At 43.5% G+C, this 26884-nt stretch overlaps 1 protein-coding gene across 6 annotated transcripts in view; it reads right to left on the bottom strand.

The window, feature by feature from the left end:
* LOC145946583 (uncharacterized) overlaps nucleotides 1-26884 on the bottom strand; it is a 216595-nt gene that overhangs the window by 101929 nt on the left and 87782 nt on the right. For 5 of the 6 annotated variants that reach the window (XM_083056282.1, XM_083056285.1, XM_083056286.1 and 2 more), the window contains 2 exons: nucleotides 485-681; nucleotides 356-396 (listed from right to left, as the gene is read on the bottom strand). In XM_083056282.1, coding sequence (XP_082912408.1) covers nucleotides 356-396; nucleotides 485-681 — 238 coding nt within the window. Of the gene's footprint in view, nucleotides 1-355; nucleotides 397-484; nucleotides 682-7260; nucleotides 7502-26884 lie in introns of those variants that run through there. The other variant, XM_083056287.1, reaches the window with a different exon arrangement.

Below are 26884 nucleotides of genomic sequence, written 5' to 3'. Positions count from 1 at the left end.
ACGATTCCCCGTAGGCTTTTTGTAGCATTTTAAGCGTATTGGAACAAGAAAATTCGTTGGAAACACAAAATTTGATGCAAATTCGTTGCTCAACTGAATTCGACATTTTAAAATTCGCAGACAGTATTAATTATCGATCCACTCAAACACTGCAGTAAACAAACTTATCGACAGATTGATTTGAACATTGACATACAAGCCGTCAAAAGTGCTACCAATCTGAGAAAAAAACATCTTCGAGATATCTCAAGCGCACGCCATTTAAATTACAAATTCCGGATACTTTTTGAGCAGAAGGTATACACCCCATTACTGCTATAGAGAAAGGTTATACAATAAATAATTTTTCACTCACCGATACGTAGCGGAGTTGTAGTACACAGCATACACGTTGATCTGAAAACAAAATATTCAAATTATGCATGTGTGTGTCGAATATCTCATAAACAATGCAATTTAGAAAAAAATGTTTTATTTTGCATACCTTATAGTTGCCCCGATGTCGCCCGATGCCTCCCCGGGCCTCTTCCTCTTCTCTTGGTCCTTCGTAGCACTCACGACATTCGCGAAAACACGAATAATTACGATCGCCCGACACTTTACACGGCACTCCCGACGCGCGACACTTTACACGACACTCCCGACACGACGCGTGAATCGCACTGTGTATCACAATGCTATCTGTAACAAATAAAATACATACATATATTAGAATGATCTTATTATTTCGCATTATAACATACACAATATAAATATGTAAGCTAGAATTAACGATAGATATATCCATGGATCGCAACACATTCGCGCGCGCGAGATTAAGTTGGGTTATGTTGGCAAGAGATTTTGCATCGAATTTTTCGCGAAATATGCGTTTCGAACAATTACGCCTACATATCAACGTTGAAATTGATATGCGATTGATAAATATTACAATACAAAGGTTAGAAATGGTTTCTAACGATTATGCTTACTAATTAATCACAGCGGGACGCAGCTCCAACTGCCTGATACTCGCGGCGTTTCGGCAATGGCCGAGGCTACAAACATCGGCAACTTCACTCTAATAACGCGCGCGCGATACATGACTTATATAATATTAATAATTAATTAAAACTCGAAGGAGATTCGTTCGAAAAGATATAGCTTTAGAAAGAACAAATATTAATCGAGAATAAGGTATTATAACGTATTGTTTATATTAATCGAGTTTAAACAAATTTTATATTATTTTTTTCAAAATCTCATTCTTTTTAACATAAAATCGAAGAATTGCGCGCGCGTAGCGCGTGTTGTTCTAGTATAATTAATAACATATAAACATGTCTGTAGTTTAGAATAAAAATTTCTCTACATTTTTCTAGGATTAATAACACCGTAACAAATAGACATATATTGCATGCAGTCCTTTTTCTCACACACGCAAAAAGAAATGAACGTTTGTCGGTCGACGCATCCTCTCGCTGTTTTTACACGCGCGGTTCGCTTTTTAGTCCACGCAACGAAGATGGCAGAATGGCATAACGGCGATAGTCTGGCCAGTACATTAGCAGCAGGTTTAATTACAAGGCCAAAGTAGTGGCAGCAATAGCGACGGCAGCTTGGAACGGAATGCTCGCGCGAATACTCGCCCGGTGCAATATTGATTCCCGAGATTGTCCGTTCACGGGGGAAAAGAGCGGAAAAGATGGTCCTCTCGACTATGTGAACTGACACGGAGGATTGCGAGAGGGTGCGAGAGATCGTGCTTGGCTCGCGAGACACGTTCATTGTCTCCTCTTTTCGCGGTCACCCTTTCCTTCATGATCATCAACTACCTCACGTCCCGCTGGTGGATAATGGTCTCAAACCAGTGCCAAGCGGCAAATCAAACGGCGAGAACTAAATCGTGGAGAGAAATTAAGAGATTGCCACGATTATTCCGCGTGCTCAGTTCTTGTATCATTTCAAAATTCTTTTTTTCTATTGTTTAAAAAAAAATATATATATATAATATTTATATTTTTGCAATAATATCGCATCTGATTTTAACGCAATTGAGATAAGTAATGTTTTTTATTTTATCATCTCTTTAATAATTCTTTTGATTAAGGCTCTGATATTTTCCTAGAAATTTATAAGACATTAATTTCATATTTTCCCATGTTTCGTTTAAATCATAATTGAGATGAAAAATTGGTATTGATCTACTTGATATCCAAAATGTCAGCAAGATATCGATATTTGTGATTAATTTCATAAATTTCTTACACACAGGCACACACATATTATATAAAAACGTGAAATTTTTACGCGGGAGCAATGCATCTGGCGTACGTTTTAGAATAGCAATAAATATGAGACATCGCGTACAAAAAAAATCATCTTGTACACAATGGATACCGGTACTGTCTCCCAACAATCGGTAGCGAGGAAGGTCGATGTACTGCGGACTTGGTCGCTCCTTCCATCCGCGATCGGTTGTCCTTTTCGCGTTCTGCCGATCTCTCGGCCGTCCTTTCCCTTCAGCCGAAAAATAAATCGCGGCGGCGGGCGATGTAACGGGGAAGTTACGAGCGTAGATTCGGAGCAGAAAGACAGGACGCATCCTATGAATAATGGATCGGCGGTGGCTCATTATACGGGTGAAGGGTCAAGGGCAGTTTTATATGTGAAAACATGGACGGTCGAGCGACCAAGTGGCCGCTGTAGGACTATCGCGTTTAGTCCGCGCGGCAAAAGCTCTTCAAGTTCTGAGAAGGGAGGGACACGTCTGGCATCTGCGTAGTACTCGGCGTGTTTTGTCAGGCTCGTAAATATCTACCGATACGCTCGATGCTAATCCGAATACATAGATGTGCCTTCGTCTTGCCTGTTGCCAATTTGTATATACGAGGTAGGTATATTGAACAAAAGTCATGTTCTCATATAACGACTATAATCCCGGTTGGATTATTTTTCGCCTGTCAAATATGCGTGATGAGACTTCTTTCAAAATAAATCGATAATTTCAGCAAAATTATTGAGACACGTTTGCTCTCTACAAGAATTTGAAGAAATTATATATAATTCGAAATATTAATAATAAGAGATGTAACATTCATATTGTAGATATCTTGCGAAAAAGTATTTTATAATGTTCTTATAAACAAAGGAAAAAAAAACTTAATATATGATAAAGTTTAGAATTAAAAGATCACAAAGTTAAACACAAGCTAGAATTGAAACTCCCCTGAAAAATAATTTGCATTCGAAAGCGATTATAAATGTCACTTTGTATTATCAAAGTTATTTTCCTTGCCGTCCCTCTCAGAAGACATTGGCCCCAAGTTATTTCATCCTCGAGCGCGTCACAAAGAGCGCAATGATCGACGCGTTATTTGAGCGTTGCTCCATCGACCTCGCAACGCGTCACACGAATCACCCGAGTTCTCGTGGAAAGGTGGGATGCTTCCTCCCGCGAGATGGGAAAAAGACGGGGAGAAAGGAGAAAGGGGATAAAGGGGGAGGAGGGCGGGAGGAAGGACGATAGTAGGAACGGCGTCACGAGCCAGTATAATTAAGGTAGAAGAGATCCGAGCGAGAGGCAAAGGTCTAAGGGAAGAAAGAGAGGGAGGTAGAGAGAAAAGTGCTCTAGATCACCGGACGTCTAGCAGCGGAGCTGTGAGCGCAGATAAGGACCGCCACGGCGACGGCCAAGATGGACGGCCGACCGGTCTCAGCACTAGCTGGACTCTCTCCGCTCCGCTACCACGTCGCTACCAAGTGAGCGTCTCCTCCGCCTGCTGCCCCCTGGTCTCCAGAAGCTTCCTGGGGATCCTTATTTATACGCCGTCGGCCCAGACTAACGCCCATTGTCCCATTTCACCCCCGAGGTAATCTGCCGGACGCAAATCTAAGGCCCTGATCCTGCGGGCTACCACGAAAATCTATGACGCCTTTAATTTACACGCACGACACCCCCGCCCTTTCTCGCCGCCTTTGCTTTCTCCCTCGAGTCGCGACTGAGAGAGAGAGAGATCCCGACCGATTCTCCTTATGCGGCGTGAAGGCTAACAAAGAGAGTCTCTCTCTCTCTCTCTCTCTCTCTCGAGCAACGGGCCTCGTCCTTGACCGACTCGTGTGATAATCTTTTCGATGAAAGAAGAAAACTACTTGAAAAAGTGTCGCTTTAAGAATTGGCAATGGTAAATTTGTATAATTATTTTGCATAAAATAAACGTAGATGGATAAAATAATAAAACACTTGTATCACGTTTCTGCACAAGTGACAGATATTATTCGAATGAGGCATGTTTCTGCATAACTTAAGGGCATATTGAATTTGATAATCTTTATATAATATTGCGTAAGTATATTTAAAATCATTTTCTTATATACAATCACGACTATAAATATAAATTTTATTTAAGAAAAACGCGAATATAAAATATTTCTCAAACTCCCATTGTAGAGATGCAAGAATAATAAATAAAAGCGAATAATAACGCGCATTCGAGAAAACTCGATTAAGAGTAATATCATAATAAAGATAATTAATTAACATGTAGTATGTTGTCAGTTTTGATTGCTGGAGATATTTTGCAACAACCCTTAACTTCGTGTCGCTCGGCCGGCCACAAATATTGAACTTTCCTAAGCACACTCGACCAGACTCGACGCGATGCGATCCATAGAGACGAGCGTGACGGTAGGTGAAGTTTGCGAGTGTGCGGTGTGCGTGTGTCCTACGATAGGAGGGGGAATGTTCCTTCCAAAATCGAGGTGGCGCGCCGGGGCGATGGCTCGGGTCAAATATTAACGTCGGGCCCGATAATTGCGAAGTAGATTGTAGAAAGGGCGGGCTTCGCAGCCGCGGAGCGATCGGGCAAACCCAGGCAAGTTCCTCGTGCCTGATAGCATCTCGCCCTCTCCATAAATATGTCGCAGTGAGCTTAACCCCCTTGCCTATCTGCGAGGCACGAAGTAGGGGAGGCATTAATGTCAAACCGAGACACGAGTTATGGCTCCCCCGTCAATTCCCAATGAATTCAGCGTTTTCGGCAGGGAATCGATGCGTTCCGACGAACGAGCTCGCCCGCCAAATCGCACGCCATTTTTTAACAGTTTTCGTCGTTTGTAAAATGCGCGGCGCGTTGCCACCCTCTGTTGTCGAATGATCGATTTTGGCCTGTGAAAAGCCCGCTGTTTTGACAATGGTAGGAACTGTATTAGGTAGATGATACATTTTTATGCTACGCTCGGGAGAGAAATATCGTACGATAACGTATACGAGCTTTTATTTCTAATAACATGTTGTATCTTCTTTGAATATATTCTTTGAATGCTATTTATTTTTATATATTATACTCAAGAGAGAGAGAAGAAATTATCACAGAATAGTTGATGAGTCACGTTTTGATTTTAAGTAAATCATTTTCACCCATTTCTCATAAATTATTCTTGTGTAGATTTTGATACAATAAATAATACGAAAATTATTATTTATTTACTTAACGTTAAGATATATAGGTAACAATAAAGATACTCTCCGAGCGGCAAGGAATAATTTTTCATCAATTAAAAGAAAGATTACGAGGTTGAAATTATATTAATATTATACATTCCGCTTACATCGTTACACATGTTATTGTTACGAGGATGGACGATGTAAGTAGAACGATTGAAAATACGAGAGCAACTTAAATTTTCTGTTTTTGCACACGAGTTGTCGATGGCGATCATCGATCATCGTGTCGTCGTATCGATGTGGTACCCGAAGACGTATCTTGTGTTTGTGAAACGACGAAAAGACCGATTGATGTTCACCTTTCGACAGTGATGGAACGCGACATCGTTTCTTGACACGAGCGAACGCCCGATTATTTGATCGTTATAATTACATGTTGACGATACGATGCGATATCAAAGTCGATACGATAGTGAAATTGTAATCTCGTAAAATTTCAAAATTCTGTCATATATACAAATTTAGAAATAAATGTCCATTTGGTATTAAAAAAAGTATCTTATCATTCAATATTTTTTACTGCTATTATATGCTTCGACCTTTAATCGCAAGTATTACATCGCTTGGCGAAGCCTGCCCGATGGCTTTTCAAAATATTTCCCAGAGAGCCTTTAAGAAATCGTGCGCCGTGTCTTGAGTAATACGATTATGATACGAGGGAGAGCTTCAATGTCTTCTCGAGAAAGATCCTCCTCCTTTGTGTGCCGATCGATGATCGAAAGAGTAGCAACTTCGCGGCTTTCATGCGGGATCATGAGAACCAAGTGCAGACGCGTTTTCGCGGCGATTTCTCGTAGGTGATACAAATAACGCAATCAGTATGCAGGGGGTTCATGCATATTTCAGAGGGGGTTACGAGGGTGGTCGCCGCTAAGAAGGGTTTATGACGGGGGTTGATCCGAGGATCCCCATCAAACCGCACGAGTCTGAATATCGAGGCGACGCCGGGGGCGGGGGCAGACCTCTTAACTCCTGCAAACTCATTACAATAAATCAAGCTTTGTTCTTCGACCAAGCGAGGGCTGGCTAAATTCTGCGGGTGCTAACCCTTCTGCCCAACCTACCTTCATCCCCGTGTCGTCTGTGCTCCGCACTCGTCTGTTACTTGACTTTCGCCATTCGCGCACGTTTGTTTCTTAGAGTCGCGGCGTATATAACGATCGCATTTATCATACTTTACGGGGATCGTGAATAACGATTATCGTAACGCGGTAAGTGGCTTGATCTATTCATCACCTCCACGAAATAGGGATTACGTATATATTAAAAATTATAATAATTTCCCAAAGCTTGTGCAACTCGTTTAAATTATCATTGGTAATGTGAACTTGTTTGTAATTATCTCTCTTTTGCTCTGCGAGAGATACAGTACTGCATTTGCGATTCAAGTAACACGTTATTTATAGGATACATTTATGAAAAAAGAATATATTTTTTATTTTAATACTTAGAATTAGTACATGTATATTGAAATTGGAAAAAATAATTTTTTTTTTCTCTTTTTGTCATTTCTTCTTCTTTTTCTCCTTATCAATAATAATTAAAAGTAAAAATTGTATAAAAATTAAATTTTAATGCAAAGGAGAAAAGAAGAAACTTGACTGAAAAATTACTTGGCAGTTTAAATAATTGCTTCAGCTATTTTAATATTCAAAATTTAATATTAAAATTTCCTTCTTCAATCTAGATCGAAAAACGATAAAATTTCGATCGATTGTAACAATACAATATTTGTGATTCACGCGTAGTTTAATCATCTAAAAAAATTAACTCACCACGCAGTTGATAGGAACATCCTTGAAAAACGGGTGTTAATGTACGAAAGCAAACGAAAAAAGAGGGGAAGGAGGCCTCGCTGACTTTGTGGTTCGCAGCACGGATTTGTACGAGAGATACAGAGGGATATCAGGCAGATGCTGCATTCTGCGGAGCTCCACGTGCTACAAGCGTCGACATTGACTAATGATGGCGTGGCGAAGGGGGCGAAGGGGGTGCCGGAGGGCCAGACAGCGCGCCCTGGAACAGAAAATTCACCCAAGTTCACGCGACCTGTTGCACCCCCTAGCTCACCGTTTAACCTATAACCTGCCCGCCAAACATGGGTTTAACCTCGCCTTATCGCGTTATCGAAGTGCTCGGACCGGCCGCTTGCCAGTCCGTGTTTACTTTCTTTCTCTACTTCTGCGCCGGTTGTCAATCGACTTTTTTCTCGAAAAATACACGCATTGCTTATCGTTAGGGACTTGAAATCTCTATTACCTCTCGATATATATGTATATTTAGATTTCGATATCGTAAAACATGCACAATTTATATTCCTATATTTCCTTGTGCTAATAAAAAGTATATACTCTCCACCATTTGTAACATTGAACATTAAGCTTGTCGAAATTGTAAATATCTTTTTATTTAAATTTGTCATCTAACAAGCATACAAATTTCTTTATCGGATTACTTTCTGATCAATTTATTCGATTTACGCGACAATAGCAAGATTATCGCGCTTTCTTTAGGTTGGCTTTTTCTCCGGGTACCGCCCGTCTAAATCAATTTGCCGTAAACGCGTTCGGCAAGATCCCCCACTCGCTCTCGCAGTGACAGTGCGAGTTCCGGCACGCATTGTGAGAGAGGAGAGAGAGAGAGAGAAAGAGAGAGAAAGAGAGAGAGAGAAAGAGAGAGAGAGAGAGAGAGAGAGAGAGAGAGAGAGAGAGAGAGAGAGAGAGAGAGAGAGAGAGAGAGAGAGAGGGGGAGGCGCTAATTACTGCACTTTCCTCGGACCTGTACCCCGCTTATTATTCAGTCCGAATCAATCCGCGCGCGACGACCGCGAACGAACGAACGGGTGGGCGCGCATCGAGCGAAAAGCAAATTAAATTCGGCGGCCACGTTAACGCGATTACACGAACCCGGGTGAGGTCCCGGCAAAAATATCAATCGCACATGTAATCCCGCTTAACGAGTGTACCTTTTAATTAATCACCATTTTCAATATTTCATCGTCGCCGTGAGCGAGCGTATTCGCTCATGCAACGCATGCGCGCATGTGCATACGCATACGAGCATACTCGTGTGATTTAACACCGGCAGTCCCTGGTATATGCATTCCCTTCCTGTGTGAACGGCGCGAAATATCGCCAGGGCATTATGCGTATATTATCGCGAGCACGCACTTGCTGATTGAATGGCCGCGTACGTACATACGCGCGTAAATATCACGCGTGACTCTTAAGCCGTGCTTATCTGCGCGCAACGAGAGATTCAATTTGTCCATCCCCCTTCCTTCCCACCAGGGTGGAATTTATGCGAAAACTTTAACGAGATCTAGCGCGCGTGCGATTATCGCGACTCTTTGGCGAATGATTTATAGTATAGTCGTAGATTGATACGGGATATACTTGAACAAAATTTTACAATGACACGATTGTGTAATACTATTATGTATGTGCGGTACGTTTCACATTGCACCTGTCTGGAAAGAGACTCGTTATTAACAAGTTTATACGCTGTCGCATAAACCACTCCAAGGTAAAGTATCTAATACGTATTACGAGATGTAAAATAAACGCGTATATAATCTCTTGTTTGCCGCTTTTCGAGAAATTATTATAGAGTCGATATATAGTATCTCGCTTCCATCGCGTATATTAATAAGGAAGTAAGGAGTCGACAACGCGTTTTATTTTATTATATCCGATATCCGATATAAAACGCCGAGCATCGATATTGCATCTGCGGATTTAATCGCAATTTGAAATTTTTGTGATACGCGCGGCGCGATTAGACTTTTATCAAAGTAAGATATCAATTCATAGCGCAATCCTCGAACGCGAGGCACGCCTCCTACGTGCCCTTCCTTATTGGCCATCCTTCTTACCTCGAGATTCATTCTAGCAATTACCGCGGTCCTGTTCTACATGAAGAAATCAATCTCTCGGACATACAACCTCTCGGCTGGAGCCGAGTTCAAAAAGGCTTATTTCGCTCTTTTACGATTGAATATGTTCCAACTTTTTAAAGTTTAACGACATTTCTCTAAGATAACATAAATTATATTTATCTCTTATAAGACGATTATATATAACGCGAACTTTCTGTCATTTGTAAAAATAATGCATGCTTTGAACGTTGTGTGACATGAAAAGTAAAACTGGATAATCTCTTTCTATTTTTTTTTTTTCGGTAAATTTTTAATGTAAAAACACTTATTTTAAAAAAAGCATTTCTTTTTTTAAACATAAATGCTCGAATGATTTCACGGATAATAATACGTTAAAAATTATGTCGATATTAATAGGATTAATAATACATGTCTCAAAATGCTTGGAAGAGATATTTAAAGCAAATGTTGAAAATCGATGTCGTTGTAGAACACGCAGTGGATATAGAAAGTACGGGATAAACGCAAGCGCCTTTTTTATCCATATCAGCGGGTAATCAAAATTAAGCATACGGATAACTGACTCTCTCTCTCTCTCTCTCTCTCTCTCTCTCTCTCTCTCTCTCTCTCTCTCTCTCTCTCTCTCTCTCTCCCTCCCTTTCTTTCTCTCGGAAGATAATCACTTCCATTCAAGTACTTAAACTGACTCAGCTGTGTCAAAGCGATTCCGCTGCGGAACAAGAGGAGAAACGGGGTTGTGAAACGTTTTAAAAGCGAGCCGCTGAGTTCGCCGCTTGATGAATATTCATGCCGCTATATAATAACATTTTTGAGCCACTGTTTAGCTAATCCTCCGGACTCATTTATCGTAGGAGGCAAGGACAGCTATAATTCTTGAAAACGCTCCAACGGCGTTACTATTATTATTATGCGAATAAATACCCCGGGATTAAGTGCGATGGGGAAACGCCGGGGGCGCGCTTGTGCGGCCGTTGCATTTTATGGAAACAAACGTAAAGTAGTTGCCGCGCGCGATTTATAGTTGTAGCTCAGGTTCGGTGTTGCTGACGATTAACGACCGCGGCCGCATGCGGCGCAGTGGGATCTTCGATTAAAATGAAGAAACAATTTGCGTGCGAAGAAACGCGCAGCGCGATCGCAAAATTTCTCCACCCCCTTTTCACCCCTTCGATAGATCAGGGCTTCGATCATCAGCACGATTGTACGATCCAATTTCGAGGGTTATTGCTGATCCGTTTTAGCAAATTTGCTTTTTGGATTTTGAACCGAAAATGGCCGGTGGTTATTGCAGTACCTAATAATGTTCGCATTATCAGGCTCTAGATACTATCAGCTAAACTAATGGACTGATATCAACGTGACGAGATGACCTCTTTTTTTTCTGCAAACTTTTCTATGCATGTTTTTACCTCTGTTTTATATCCAGGATGCGGTTATAATCAAATTTATTCGCGAGTCAGCGTTTTGTAACCGAGCCAATAACTGCGGGCGAAAGAAAGGCAAGAATTTTCGCATGCGACCCCTTGTTCATGACCGGATTTGCGTAAGATCTTGGCAAACGGCGATTCTTTCTTTGCGCCATTATCGCAAACCTTGAAGCTAATCCGTTTCTAGGTTTCATTATACCGAGAGCGAAACGCATCGGAAAGTCGCCAGCAAACTCCGCCGAGAGCGAAGCAGCAAACCAACCCGGAGCATACCGGAGCTCTTTAACCTACCCTCTCTCTCTCTCTCTCTCTCTCTCTCTCTCTCTCTCTCTCTGTCCCCTGCCCTCCGGCCTGCTTCTTCCGCCTGCAACCACATACACACGTATGTGCGTACACCGAGAAACAAAGGGCGCGTCTCTTCGTTTAATGCTACCGCAGTCAGGCCTCGGAGAGATTATAATAATCTCGGTTTACGTAGCGTCTCTCGAGCTGGTTAATTTGAGGAGGAAACTTCCGTCCGTAGGATCCGCGCGAGAGTCTCGTGTCTCCTCTTCCACGCTCCTCTATACCCTCTCCCACCCCTTCCACCCTCTGACCTCTTTCTCTTTCTCGGTTTCGTCGTCTCGGTCGTTCTTACACCTAAAGCTGATCCGTAACTAGAATCGCCTTAATCTCTCGTAAACTCGCGAAATTCGAGATTGCCCGAATCAGGGTTGCGCGATCGTAAGAGCGCCACGACAGACAATACGACTCGAGATGTCTTTCTAAGAATGTTTACCTTTTTGATCCAGAAGAATTTGGTCGCAGATTTACTCTGTGTGCGTCGACACTTCATCGACTACGTACGACTACTCCATCTAACAATAAGAAATATATTGAATAAAGATAAATACGAGATATGTATGTTGAACATTTTTATCGAGAAAGGTGTTAAAAGTTATTGACAATTAATCAAATTGAGTATGCGCGCGCAACAGTTTCATTCCTATCCGCTATTCTTTAATTGGACAGAAAGAGTTAAATCGTCACATTGGGACGATTCTTGTGTGTCTTCTCTTTTAAAATTCTTCGCTCTATTTCGCATCTGCTTTCGTCGAGAGTCCATTTAATTCACTCTGATTATTTGTTACGAGCGTCCATCGATTGAATCCACTTTAATGACTGCCAAGACGAAGAGAAGGCATTTCACTTAACCGTAAAAGAATTGCGATTAAGCACAAAGCCGGGTCGGTGAGGGCCGGGGATAGACGAAGAAAGGGAAGGGAAGAGAAAGAGAGAGAATTCTCGTCGTTCTCTCTTCACCGAGGACAGTTCCTCGAGAGTCGTCTTTCACGAGGATTTTCGACGAGATCTCTCCCCTCGCCTTTAAATCATGAGCGCCCTCATAATTTCCGTGGAGTCAAACAAAAGACGCGTAAACAATGGCCACGGGAAGGATGAGAGCCGTCGGTGTCAAAGGAAGCGCCGCTTAAAAGTTTAATTCGCTAATTGAACCCGCGGCGTAGTCGTAGCGCCGACAATAACTGCGCAAATAAACTTGCGAGTACTTTCAATCCGTTTTTCCTGTCAAAGGAAACGCGCGCGCGATAGGCGCGGCTGCAATTTCGTGTTCAGAAAGGGGCGACTCTTCTCTTTTTTTTCTTCTTCCCTCCTCCTGTCGTCTTGCTCGACCGTCGACAACTCGAGCGAGAGGCGGATAAATAAATTAGTAACTCGTTGTCTATTCTCCCGCTGACACGGCGCGTGCTCGTTCCCGTGGAATGAAAAGTACATGCAAAGTTTGAGCAACAGCATCGAGAGAGAGAGAGAGAGAGAGAGAGAGAGAGAGAGAGAGAGAGAGAGAGAGAGAGAGAGAGAGAGAGGCAAAAACCTATCTACCTACCCTCCGTTTCTTTCGGCCCCGTCGAAAATTATTTGTACATCTAGCAGCTATTGTATCTCGTTTGTGCAGGCAGAAGAAGGACCGATTTTTATCCGATTATATTGCGCGCGCATTTGACCGTATTTTCGCAACGGTCGATTTTCTACGCGCTTATACGCGTTTTATCAAATTTGGCGCTTCGGCCTTTTACAGAGCGCGACCGCGTACTTTAATAATAATAATAACCGCAGAAGCCCCCCGTGTGCGAGCGCAAGGTTTACACAACGAGCGCTTATTTTATTCCATATTTTCGCGATTATTGTATATATTATTTCATTTTTACGTGATTTTATCACGTTCATCGATCGTTCGCTGCCTTAATGCGTATTACCGTTCATTCTACTTTTATCACGGCTATTTATTTCCTGATTTATCTCATCCATTTGCGCTTTCAATCACGTATTATTTTATTTCCGCAAAGTCCGTTCCATTTTTCGCGATTCGGTCATCGTCAATCATTTATTTCCGCTTCATATCTATTGTCATATTTCATTCCGGCGATTTATTTTAATAAACTGCCACGATAAAGCTACAAAAATATATTTCGACATAATTTGTTTGTTGACAGCCATTCATCTATCCTCTATATCGAAGTCGAATTACTTACGGAAACAAATGTAAATGGGGCTTACAATTCTTATATACATATATTTCTATATATATATATATAAAGAGAGAACGCATTTCATCATTATTCCTCGTTGCTCCCCGATCGACAATGTAACGTAATTACGACAAACGTGAGTGTTTCGATCGATATACTATACCTATATACGTATCTCTGCTACGTTTGTCCGTAGCGTATATCCCAAAACTGGAGCCATCGCGAGAGAACTTGGTCGCGAACAAAGAAAGAAGACGCGGTCTCTCTCTAACCACGGAAGAACTTGCCGCGATGAATATTTCAGCACGAGAGTCGTTACGCTTGGCCGGGCTCTTGACGAGTAACGATCTCTCCGTTCGGATGCAACGAAGGATGGAGGACGATCGGCGATACAGCGGTGCTCTGGTGCTCGCATCTCGTGCACGAGACGCGTATCTCTACTCGGGTGCCGTCTCCTCCGCGAGGAAGGAACGTTATCAGGAAAGTTTTGGAATTTCAAATCGGCCATCCCCGGAACATTGGTCCTGTCCCCCCCAACCCCCAACCCTCGATCTACCGATCGTTGCTTCCCGGCTTGACATGATTCTCTCGTGTTTTTCTCTCTTTACCCGGGGATCGTCGTCGTCGTCGTCGGGCTTTGACGCGGAATTCCCGCGCGTACGCCAGTCCGTGAGGATATTCCGGCGACGGGGAAGACTCCGGCGGCATCTTTCGGTCCATTGGCCCGACAGAATGATGTAGATTCGTCGTCGTCGCCGTGCACACGTCTCTCGCGCGCGCGGTGGCGCGGCGGAGACAACCGCGCCGCCATTCGTTCCGCGGGATGACAGACGATGATTTGTGGCCGGTCTCGGCCGCGAGCAGTTTCCTGATTTTTATGTAAGAGGACCAGAAGACGCGGCGCCCGGAGACTTAGGTCCCAGACGATCGTAAATTAAGCCGATACCGCGTTTCAACGCCGCCGAGACGTGTATCCGTGTATCCCGATACGCGCGTTTCGCGGTCGCGAGAGATTGACTGCTCGGTTTCATAAGTCGAGGTTTATTCAATCGCCGCACCTGCTTGCCATCTATACGACTTGTCACCTATATGTCCAAGGTCGACATTGTTGCGGAGATCGTAAAAAAAATTTTTTTTTTACATCTCGCATCTTGAGCAATAATAAAGAAAATTAGCATCATCTTATTCTTTGATCGATTAAATAAAACTGTTCTTTGCACGTACAATTTGAATCAAAGTGATCGCTTGTAAAAATCAGACTAATTAAAAGGTATGTAATTGAATAATTTAAAAATGATGCATACAATTGTCTGCGTGTTTCTATCGCAAACTTGCAAGGTATAAGACATTTGAAAGCAAAGAGAGAAAGAGAGCTGGTATAAATCATTAAAGATGTGAAATTGACAAACAAGCTAAATATATAATTGATCGCTTTGAAAAATTTATCGTATTAATGAAAAGATGTGTCGCTTGAAAACGAAAAGTGAGCGCAATAATCAGTCTAATTACAAGATAAAAGCTTGAAACGATTAGCAGCTCGATGTGTAGGTAATCGCTCGATATATTTATAAAATCACTCGCCAGACAAACGTAATAAATGCGATCGATGCGTAACGTGTGGAATAAATCTCAAGACATTTGGTAAAGTAGGTCGTATTATGAATTGAAGCGACTCTCGGTCCGATCGTTTTCGCGACGAATAGGGGTCGCGATGGAAAACGGGTCGCGCGTTATATTTATACGCTTCTAAAAATCGCTACAGTCGCGATAGAATAATGAGTGACAGCTGAAACATTGGTGCTCCTACATATTGCAACTCCGTTCCGATTCGATGCGCTAATGTCCCCGTTTACCGAGGACCGAGGACCGAGGGACGAGACGAGACGAGACGAGACGAGAGAATTTATACTCGCGTCGCTCCTCTCGTGTCTCTCGTGTCTCTCGCGCATAAGAATCTCCCTCTCGCTGCCCTGCCGACACGTTTTCTCACTCACGTGCAATGAATCGGATCCTCATTTTCGAGATTGTTTCTCGCGCTCCCTGTTTCGTAGCCGATACATCATGCAACACGTTGCGCGTTTCTCGCGCGGCAACTTGAAGTCAAGTTTAAGCTGCCGTCGCGCAAGACGACGCAACCGAGAGAAGTTACGCGGCTGAGGTGATATGTGTCAAGTCCACAATACTCGGGCGGGGACTCGACTAAGTAAATGTTATTTCCGCCGGTGCATAATTGTGACTCCGTCGAGAAACGCCGTGACGTTAATGTTAAGGACGACGGGGAGCTCTGGCACGAGACGGAAGACGCCGTTTCGCCGACGCCGACGCCGACGCCGACGCCGACGCCTACGCCTTTCGTATATCCACTCGACGAGTGCTGAAAAACGGGCTGCGCGAAACAGCGAGTTATACACGGATGACGGTGTCGCGCGCGTAATTAAGGTGTCCGCGCACCCGTCGCGTTTGTCTCGGTAATGAACGCAAATCGCAAAGCGTGTTGTCTCCAATTTCGTGTCCCGTCTTAATATATAATAGAACGCGCGTCTAGAGTCTGCTCTCGACTTGATATACTTTGAAACGACACGAAACTTTATCACGTACGCGCAATTTATATGCCACGAGGTCGCACAGTCTCTCTCTCTCTCTCCTTCTCTCTGTTAAAGAGAGAAATTCCGACGTCGTAATCGGTATTGCATCAAGTCGACGAGAAGAATTAAGCGTTTATCGCTAGGAAAAGATAGTTCGACGTTACGGTGTCAGCCGTATAAGAACGCATTAATTATTTTCCAACGGGATAAGTAATTTCCAAGCGTCGTGGAATGAAGAGCGGGTGGGAAGGGGAGGGGTTTGTTTAGACCGACGAAGAGTAGTAGTACGTAATCATCCGCAGATGAAAGAGCTGTCGGAGTGTCGGAGCCGAACGAAAGGCAGCACAACAGAGCCACTCTGTGCTTTGCCTCGAACCGTGGTCTTCCCCCTTTCTACCTCAAACCCCCGAGGGCCTCTCCTCTCTCTCTCTTCCTCTCCTTACCGTCCCTTTAAATTAACCGATCAATCGGGCCACACCAACATTTCCTCCGACATCAAACACGCGTCGCTTTGTGATAATTAATCGTCAGTCTTCGAATGGCGCTACCAAGCGGCGGTTATTGGCAGTCTGATGAAATTTTTGCGCGGAGGAAATGGCGACCAAAAGAAAAACGGACGCGCGGGACCGGCGGGAAAGAATACTTTTTGACGTCAAAGCACGTCGAAGAACGTTCCGCAGGATTTCACCGGTACGCTCGCGAGCACGCTCACGTATTACGGGAAAATCAAAGGTCGAGACTATTCGCCTTGAGGGCTCAAAATACTTTTGATCTCGCATTACCGTATTATTAATTCAACGAGCGTGACATGGGAATTAAAGAGCAGACAGTCTCCGCGCGCGCACATACGCGGATATCTTATCGGTATCGTCGCGCTCCGTATAATCGAAATCGGAGATCAAAGCGCGCGCTTCGGTTTCCTTCCCCTCTCCCTTTCTCTTTCTCTGTTTCCTTTCTTTCTTCCTTTTATTCCGAGAGAGCATTGCCGACTCGCGTATCGCGAGCAAGAAGTCATTACGTACGTGTTCGCCAATTACGCAATGTTACGCGTAATCATGCGGCGACGACACGCGCAGCGAAAGAAATCGGAGAAACTCGCGAGATATACGAGTTCTCGACCATCTCATCCGAGAGAAATCATCCCCCTCCTTAACAATTAAATAGAGATAGAGCGTGACGTTTGTTTAGAAACAGCGCGAGTTGTACAAGATTCTAATTATTCAACAACATATGGCCGCGTATATAACACACACAAGGCGTATCTCGCTAATAATAGCTGTCCGGCTTGCGGTTTACGTAGCTGGAATAGTCCCTCGTAGTCAAGAGGTTCGTGTAATCCCTCTGTGAAAGCTCACCCTCCTATACCACCAAGGAGGGAAAGAGAGAGAAGGGAGGAGGGTGACAGCGGGTATAGTAACGGGGCGGGTGTACCTTCGCGGCACTTCAAACGGAATCGTCAAAGCTTCATCGAGTAAGAGTAATGTAATTCCCTTGTTACCGTATATCCGATCCACGGCGCCCAGTCTATTGCACGGTATCCGCTTCTGAGAGCAACAGCAGCATTGTCTCAAACCGCATGCTTCCCGTCTCCACGCGACAGCATTGAATTACGCTGCTCTTTCTTTGTCGCATCGCATAACATCGCCGCAGATTCGACGAAGCTTTCACACGCGCGTTTCTCTCTGTATTATTAAGGTAAACGACTATTGTCCCGACGACCGGGATCTCGCTACTTTGAATCCATTCGCGCGCCAAGCGTTTATTACGATAAATTTACCTTTTTTCTCATTTATGAAATAATTATACATGTTGAGAGTTTTAGTTTCTTCTATTTACGGAAATGTGTTAAATTCTGACCACGAAACATTTAGAGAGCATTATTTTTAATTTCTGAATAAAAGCAACTTTTGAAAATATAGAAAAAAAATGTCAACATGTCAATATTCTTCACGATGGCGCAGAGATTGAATATTATCGTATCACGAGCGAGAGACTTTTTTGACGCGTATGATTTAAGACGATACGAAAACAAACGGTTATGATTCTCGTCCATTATTTTCATTCGATAAACCGAGATCCTGAAACCTTGCCGCTGCAATTGGAGATTCTTCCCCGCGTGTCCACCCAAGGATAACCGTCAGGGTGCTCATATATACATGTTTATTATTTAATAAAAACGTTATTGTGGTGAGCGAGGAGACACGGATCGTGCAATAACAGCGTCGCGGAGTAAGATTGGCGTCGAATCCGGCGAAGAGCAGGACAAACAGACACGGACGCAGATATTGAGTTCGTCTCCTTCTGTGCCCTCCGAAGGATCGTTGTCCTTTCCATTCTTTCGTTTCGTCCCCAATCTCTCGTGTGTTCTCGAATGTGTGTGTGCATGTGTATGTGTATGTGCATGTGTATGTGTGTGTGTATATATATATGTATGCGCAAGCAAGAGCGCGGAATTATCCATCCGTAGCCACCCATTCTTCTTCATGGTTCCAGATGGCAGCAGTGCCCATCGCACGCGAAAGCCGCTGAAAATCACCGACGTACGATGATGCAACGGTGGTGTACTATACGCCTATACGTGCTCTCTTCGTGGGCGAAAGCTATATACGACCAGAGAAGGGACATTGTGTTTGGATAGACGAGAAGGACGAGGGTACGACGTTATATTGGCGCGAAGAGAGAGAAAGAGAGGAGTGTCAAGCCGCGACCACCCTCTCGCCACTTCGCGCGGAACCCCATCGCAGCTATAACGTGATTTTCTCCGAGCGGGACAATATATTATTTTAATGTTTTAATATCGTGTCGGTGTGGTCGTTCGGACAACGCGGCGTCCGCGTTTAGGATGTCCACTGCGCTCCACTCGTCGTCACCGATCCGATTCGGAACCGATAATATCAGGAGAACCACATCTCTCCCTCGCGTCTGCTTCCCTCCACATTTTTTCGCGACTAGCTCGCTAACAAGTGTTGATGGGGAATCTATTTCACCCTTTCGCGTGTACGGTAACAAATGATACATTTATACGAGGTGAAAACTTTTTAAATAATATTGAGTCTTTATATTTATCAAAATTAAAGGATATACTAATAATTAACTTGATGATGATGAGAGAAGCCAGGCACAAGAATGCAAAAAAAAAGTAAAATAATAGAAAGCTGTAAGACATATTTGACATAAAAACATGTGCAAAAAGTGCAACGCAAAATATTTTACCAGAAAAACAACTGTAAAAAAGAATATCTGCATGTCGAAAAGATATATCAAGTATAAATCAAGTGAAATAAAGAATCGGTAACACGTTTTCGAGAATACAAGTGTCATTCCCTTCTCTCCCTATGAATTCGTTAATATACTGCGTAAACTGTAAATCTCGCGGCGAGGAAGATTCTCGCGCTCTCGCAGCGACACATACATAACTATATGAAACGGACGGCGGTGTTTGCATCGCGGTGCTGCGTGTTCTGGAAAAGAAAAAGCTCGCGCACCGTCGCATTGTGCTCTCGCGGCTCCTGGTTCGCGGACGATTTAACATGGGGGCGATAACGACCGGGATAAATCAGCGCCCGTCCGAACGAGGCGCGGCCCGAAATCAATAATAATGGGCAGGAGCCATTAGTAAAATTAATAAATTATGCCACACATTATGTGCGCATTGTGAGTCGCGCGCTAGCTCGTCGGGGTAATACGTCGTAAATCATATTAGTGAATAATCCGCATCACCATAACCAGCCGCACGGGCAGCCGTTGCGTTTTGCGCCATGACAAAAGTGGTATTAACCGCTCGCTTGTCGTTAACATTCTCTGCATCCTTGTAATCATTGCGATAATTGCCGAGATCATCCGTCGCGAGACAGACCTAAAAACGTCATCTCTTTTGATAGCGACATTTCCTCAACGACCGAAGCATGACAATTTCTATCTGTGAATATATTTATTACAAGTCTCAATTTTGTTCTCCAAATTTTATAGAAAAATATTAGAAGATATTTAAGACAGCTTTGTACACACAGCCAGATAGGTCGATCACGTCTTATAAAGTTTCTGCTTTAAGATTGGCTTTGATGATTGTCTAAAAGTGCGATTTTATTAATCCGAAATAATTAATTTATTTTATCAATTTTCGCAAAGAATTCTTTTAAATATAGAGAATATAAATCTTAATTCTTGAATTGAGATTAAATGGACGAGAATGTTTACGAAAATGAACGTCCAACGAAAAAGCTTTTGTCGCGCTGATAATACCATCGACGCGAAAATTGTCGAAAAGTTTACGCGGATACGATATAGAGAGTCGCGAGTCGCGGTTCTTTTCCTCCGCAGAGTTCGTATTAACGCGATCGGAGTAGCCGGTTACCGGTCGCGCGGGGGCTAGGTATCTATCGACGAGGGCATAGCTTCCTATTAGCGGGGCACTTCATACGGACGGGATCCTGGCTCTCGCGCACCGCCTCGCCTCACCTCGCCCGAGGGGCGATATCGTATAAATGTGTCGTTAATTACTTACCCCGCGACACCACCGTTCTCCTCCATCGCCGTTCCTCCCCTCCCACATTCACCGCATCCCTTCTGCTCCACAGACCCGTCACCTCCACCGACTACCTTCCGACTGCACCATCTACGCCCCCCCCCCCTCTCTCTCTCTCTTACTCTCGCGTCATCCCTCGATCGCACTTCTTTCCTCTTCGCGTCGTCTCTACCGTCTCTTCCTCCTCGTCCTCCAGCAACGTTATGGCGCCGCGTGTTAAGGAAACTAATGTTTATTTGAAAAACTAATTGAACGGGACTCTCGCGTCTACAGCCGGCAATTAAACGAGATTACTGCAGTAGCGCTCGAGCCCCCGAGGGGATTAGATAGCACAGTAAGATATGGAACGCGTAATGTTTAACTACGGCTGCCGGCAGCCCTCTGAAGCGCCGCCAATAATTAATTGTTAGCTCGATACTGCCGCGGCGAAACCCGGCCGATATCAAAAAGCCGGAATAACCACGACGAGACAGTCGAGAGAGCGGCTCTTTCCCTCTTTACGCTTCTCTTCCTTTTTTCCGTTCTCCTCCCTTCGTGTCATTTGGATTTCTTTGTTTCTTTCGTTTTCATCATCAGACGCACGATAGATGAAATATTCGCGTGCTTGAGTACCTCGAGATAAACTGACATTTATATAAGTATTGTGCATCAAATGGCTAACTATGTAAAATTGTTTTTGCATTGTGAAAACTATACCTTTGTGCTGAGATAAATGTATTTGTATATAAAGTTTTCTAAAACTATCATAATATGGATAAAAATTTAAGTCAATCACTCGAAAACAAATATTTTATAATAAAATAAATATAAAAGATAAAGTATATTTTGATTTTTTCTATTTAAATTAAATAAAAAGTTGAAGATATTTTTGCCTTGTTTGAATGATTTTTAATAACAGCAAGCTTTATAATATTTTGTGATACACTGTAATCATCATCGAAAAATGTCTGCCAAATATTTTACCCAAATTATGTTATCCTACTGCTTTTCATTCATTAATTTGGAAAATGGAGCGAGTCTAGTTTCGAAACATTACTATTAATGTGTCAGAAATATATAACAATTACAGTCGATACTGGATCTATACCATATTTCGAATATAAACAAATTATGTATCATCACAGATGCACATTTACATCTTTTATTACTTAGCGGTTTTAATGCGGAGAGTGATGACGCGCGTTCATTATACAGGATCCAGCGCGAGAATACAAAACGAGTATAATCAAGCGGCTTTGCGGTACTTTCTGTATCGGCACACCAATGCGAGCGACAAAGTGCGATCGCCCGATTAGCTTCGCTTCGCGAATCGTCGTGTCGTGGCTCGACACACGGACGTGTTTCTTTCCTCTCTAGCTCTCGAATAACGATACGCTCTCACGTACATATACCAGTGTTGTATGAACGCTTGTACAACGTCTCTCTTCCTCTATGAATGCGCACAATCGAGCATTCCTCTCTCATACATCTTTTCTCTCTCTTTCTCTCTCTCTCTCTCTCTCTCTCTCTCTCTCTCTCTCTCTCTCTCTCTCTCTCTCTCTCTCTCCCTCTATAGCTCTTTCTCTCTACCTGTATAGCTCTACTCATTTCGCAGGCAGTATTAAGTGCGACATAGGGATATGTGTGTGGGTGAGAATCATATATGTATAGTATACACCCCCGCGCGGATATACACGTGTGCGTTCTTCGTGCGATGTGCTCGGGCCTCGGGGACGTACTGCTGTCCCAGGAACCCTGTCTCGTCCTCGACCACTACACATGCCATTACACACCCATATCCTGGACAGACCGTCGTTCGTCCCTCTCTCTCTCTCTCTCTCTCTCTCTCTCTCTCTCTCGTTCGTCCCGGTACTTTCCTCCGGCTCGCTCGCTCGCTTCGTTTCCCTCGCCTCGTGCCGTTGCAGCATACACGAGCGGAACGAGTGTAGGGAGACGATACACACCACTCTCTCGCCCAAGAGCTGCTGCCTCCGCTACTCTTGGACCCGCCGTCCCTCGCCGTCGTTCTCTTCCTCCTACCCTGGCGTGTTATACCGACAATATATTTAGGAAGCATGTAGGTTAGCTATCCCGTCTGCCGACCCGTCCTCTGGCGCAGTATCGTCCTCTTCCGTACCCCCAGAAACGACCCAGGGGCCGGCGGCTGCCGATACTTGCTTGCTGCAGATTAATGCAACATCGTAACGCGATAGTGTCCGCTCGCCGAGCCGCAACCAGGACTCACACCATCTCCGCTCGCTCTAGCTTCTCGCGCGTCACCCCTTCGCTCTCTCTCATCCCCCGTACGAGCTGCACTATATAACGCCGACCCCGGCACAAGTTCGTAACTTATAATTATTATCTGACTATACACAGCCTTGTGCTCAACTATGACATCATCCAACGAGAGACGAATATGATACTTCCGTACCCCTGACTACTATCCCGGCTACGTCGCCATCGATAAGAGCCCGCCTTCCGGAACGAATCATAGACCGCGGTTTGCGGTTAGCGCGTCGAATACTAATTTAACTACGAATATATAGTAAACGTGTGAGGAAAGGGTTTCAATTTTGTCAATCAATCGATACGATAAAGATGTAATTTGAATGAAGCCATGGTCTTTGTCGACGCTCTATGTATGCAGCGGATAGAGTCCGAAAGAGATCGTTTCGGCAAAAGAAAGTTTCCTAGCGGAAAGCTCGTTGAACTTAATCGCTCCACGGTGGATTTCCGATCGCGTCGATGGGATTGGTATTTCTGTCGTAAAGTAGGTATTATATTTCACGCAACATCGAATCTCGGTCCCCTCGTGTACGTGAACGTAGTCAGATTCTCGCGCCCATCTCCATCTTTTTCTCTCTTTCTCCATCTTTTTCTCCGTCGGCCATCCTACTACCCCCCCTCGGTGTGGAAGAGGGTCACCATTATCGCCAACCCCAACAAATTCACGAGAAGTAAAAGGGAGTTCATTGCATATGTGCGGCCAAGTCGTTCAGGGGTGCGAAAGGTCCATCCAGGAGATAGGCTGCCACGATAACGGTCGTATAAAGTAGAAAGAGACTTAAAGACGCCCGGCTATCTAGCAGATAGCCGACTGCGCAGACTCGTTCGAGAAAGAGGGAGGGATGAGTCGTGCCGCAATACGAATTTAATTTTCGGGACGCGCATAGTTATCGTACGTTTCTGCGACTCTTACAGCTTCTATTTTGCCGTCGTTACGACGGCACATCGTGGAAAACATACATTACAGGACGCAACTTGGAAAATGTAACCGGGTGTTCTGTAATTGTGCAAACAGTGTGTCGTATGTATTTAAAAGTATTTAATTCTTGAAAAAATGCAACTACAATCTCTCTAATCTTTTTATAATTATATAATATAATGTATAATAAGAGGGAGATAAAAAAGTCCCGTACATTTTCTATCATATATTCAAATGTTTACATAATCAAATGAATATAAAGAAAAAATGCTGTTTCTAATTTAGAAAATTGCTTTAGATTAGACTCGTGGAGATAAGAATGCCGCTTTTCCTTTCCCGTCGATATACGTAAAGAGGGCTGGCTATATACGCGACTTTACTACTGGCAACGTGAATCGTACCGCGTCTATGTGTTCGGGAAATAATTATTTTTTCTCTTTCCGCACGGCTTCGTTTCCCCACCTTATCGGGACCGTCGTATCGACGTCGAAGGGTTGTTACATCGAATCCGACAGGGCCGTCACTCAGCCCTTTCACTCGCCTCGACATCGGAGCCTGACGAGGTAGCATCGAGCTAACGTCGTTACTTTATCGATCGCGTTCTTCGGGTGAAAACGAGTCTAAGGGACGTACAATCGAGAAATTCCATAACGGCAAATCATCGGGTTCAATTTTACCCTCTTCTCCCACTTTTTCCCTCCAAAGTGCTCCAAAAAGCGGATTCTTCGAAATATTTTCAAATTCATGCAAAGCCTAATCCTATCCTCAAATTTCTTTACTTTGATCAACATTGCCGATAATACGGCGATCAATCATGCGATAAGAAAGAGTTGCCGTGCCTTTTATCTAGCCGCCTAACTCCATTATCCCCTGATCGGTCCGTCTAAAAGTTTTCTAAGGAGAAAAACTGGAAAAAAAACAGCATTTTCGCGCACACCGTGCAACTACTTGAAACGAGCTTGAGCTAAAAAATTCACAATTGCTATTGTAACTTTGAGTTGAACGATATACGTGTATGAGCACAATATACTTTTACATCATAATGTAATAATTTTCATTGGAATATTATTCGAATAATATATTCTTCTCAAATTCACTTTATGTGCCGTTAAGTCTCGTTTCTATTTCTTATTCGAGTCAATGTTCAATTTGAACGTGAAAGCAACATCAATAATCTTTGATTTCGTCCATAATGAATTAAATTGAATTAAAATTGATCGTAATTTACTTTTTCAATTTCAAGTCTGTTCTCTATTCTCTATTCATACATCAATTTTTCCCAACTTGGTTTATCTTTGACGAAGGACATTGTCGTAGTTGTTGGTACCGAAAGCGCGATATATCGAACGTAAAACATCGGCAAACACGATGACGTTACGTAGGTGCCCACCTAACTAGCGTGCCAACGGCAGTGATAACGAATGGAAGCCACTCATTGGCCCGCGATTTATAATCCCTCGCGTAGAGTACGCGTGTATGTGCTTGCGTGCATGAACGAGTGAGTGGTTGGATAAGAGTAGAGAGAGAAAGAGAGAGAGAGATAGAGAGAGAACAAGAGAGAGAGAGAACAAGAGAAAGAGAGAATGAGAGAAAGCTCTCTTTCTCTTTCTCTCTCTCCCATCCGCAGGTGGAGATACGCTCGCGCCAACATCGACATTACATTCCACATTAACCAAATTATGATTTAAGGTCTCGCATTGTCGGCGTGCCGATTGTTCACATCCAAATAGTCCTCATTCAGGGCCCGATATAAATTATAATATGCGAGCAATTACGTTGATGCGCATAGTGGTGCACGTGGAACTTCGACGTGAGCGTGGGAAGGGAGGCGAGACGATGACGGGGGTGAAAGCGGGATACGTTGGTAATTTATTATTCGCCGTTACTGCTCGAGCGTCGCTCGTTGATGTCGTGAAAGGGGGAAACGAGAGACGCGAGAATTTGCTTGATAGCGCGCAGCAGAAATTGAATAGCCCTGTTTATTCTCCCACTCGATTCGCTTCGTTTCAAGCATGGTCCTCTCGTGACGTAAGAAGTCGTCAAACAGATTAATCGTCATGTATCAAATTTTCAAGCAAATTTTAATTGTTTGACAATAAATTTTATTATGTTATGTTTTGGTTAAGATACTATTATGTTTTTTCTATCTTGCGCAGAAAACCTCGACAGGAATATTAAATTAGAATTGTGCTGTCGTCATTTGGCTTTAATTGAAAATAATGTTAAAATATAATGTTAAATATAGAAATATATGCGTATTAATATTTTGATAAAATATGTGCATCATGACTATATACTTTTTTTTCTCTTTCTTTTTTTCGCTCGTAAATAGACAAGACTATATACTTATAGAGAGAGAATTTATTTAAATTTAATATATATCTAAATTTTTCTCAAAGATTTCTTCTCTAATATTTCTTCTTATTTTATCAGTGAACTAAAACTCGCGCAAAATGCTAACAGTTTGAAATATTCAGAGAATGTTGAATCCTAGTCGGGATTTTCCGTTACGGTCGTAATACGTTCCTATGCCATTGACCGCTTGTGATTACTTCGTCGAATGTCGATCGGAGCTACGGCGAGCAGAGATAGGCGGCAAAATCTTCACCGTCCAATCCGCAGTGAGCGCACAGAGCAAGGGATCACGAGAGCCTGGGCAGCAATAAAAGTGATGTACGGTTCCGTGTTCGCCGCGTCGGCCGTTCGCCGAAGACGACCGGAATCACCCGTCAGGTTTACGTCCCTGACGTTCATCATCCGGTTGACAGGCTTCATTGCCCGGTAGCCGTAGAAGAGGGGGAGAGGGGGAGAGAGAGAGAGAGAGAGAGAGAGAGAGAGAGAGAGAGAGAGAGAGAGAGAGAGAGAGAGAGAGAGAGAGAGAGAGAGAGAGAGAGAGAGAGAGAGAGAGAGAGAGAGAGAGAGAGAGAGAGAGAGAGAGAGAGAGAGAGAGAGAGAGAGAGAGAGAGAGAGAGAGAGAGAGAGAGAGAGAGAGAGAGAGAGTCCGTTTTCCCCCGCCGTCTGTCCTCGTTCTGAGCTCGAACGTCTCCCACATCCTCCGAAACGGCGCCACCGTCCGATAAACGGGCTTTCTTGCGATGATCTACGAGTTCCAGTTTGAAGACAACTCGCTCTTGCTTCTTCTTTCCAAGAATTATAAGCGCAAAATCGATACCCGCGGTCTTAATCATCACTTGAAATTGAACTCTGAATAACGATATCATTTATTTCTTGGTAGAGCTTTTCAAATTTTGGCCT

The sequence above is a fragment of the Prenolepis imparis genome, unplaced genomic scaffold (genome assembly GCF_030444845.1).
Source record: "Prenolepis imparis isolate NDT839.2.m4 unplaced genomic scaffold, iyPreImpa1.0 SCAF_17, whole genome shotgun sequence".
Taxonomy (NCBI): Eukaryota; Metazoa; Arthropoda; class Insecta; order Hymenoptera; family Formicidae; genus Prenolepis; species Prenolepis imparis.
The sequence above is the reverse complement of the archived record's forward strand: the minus strand, read 5'-3'. Positions and strand labels throughout refer to the sequence as shown.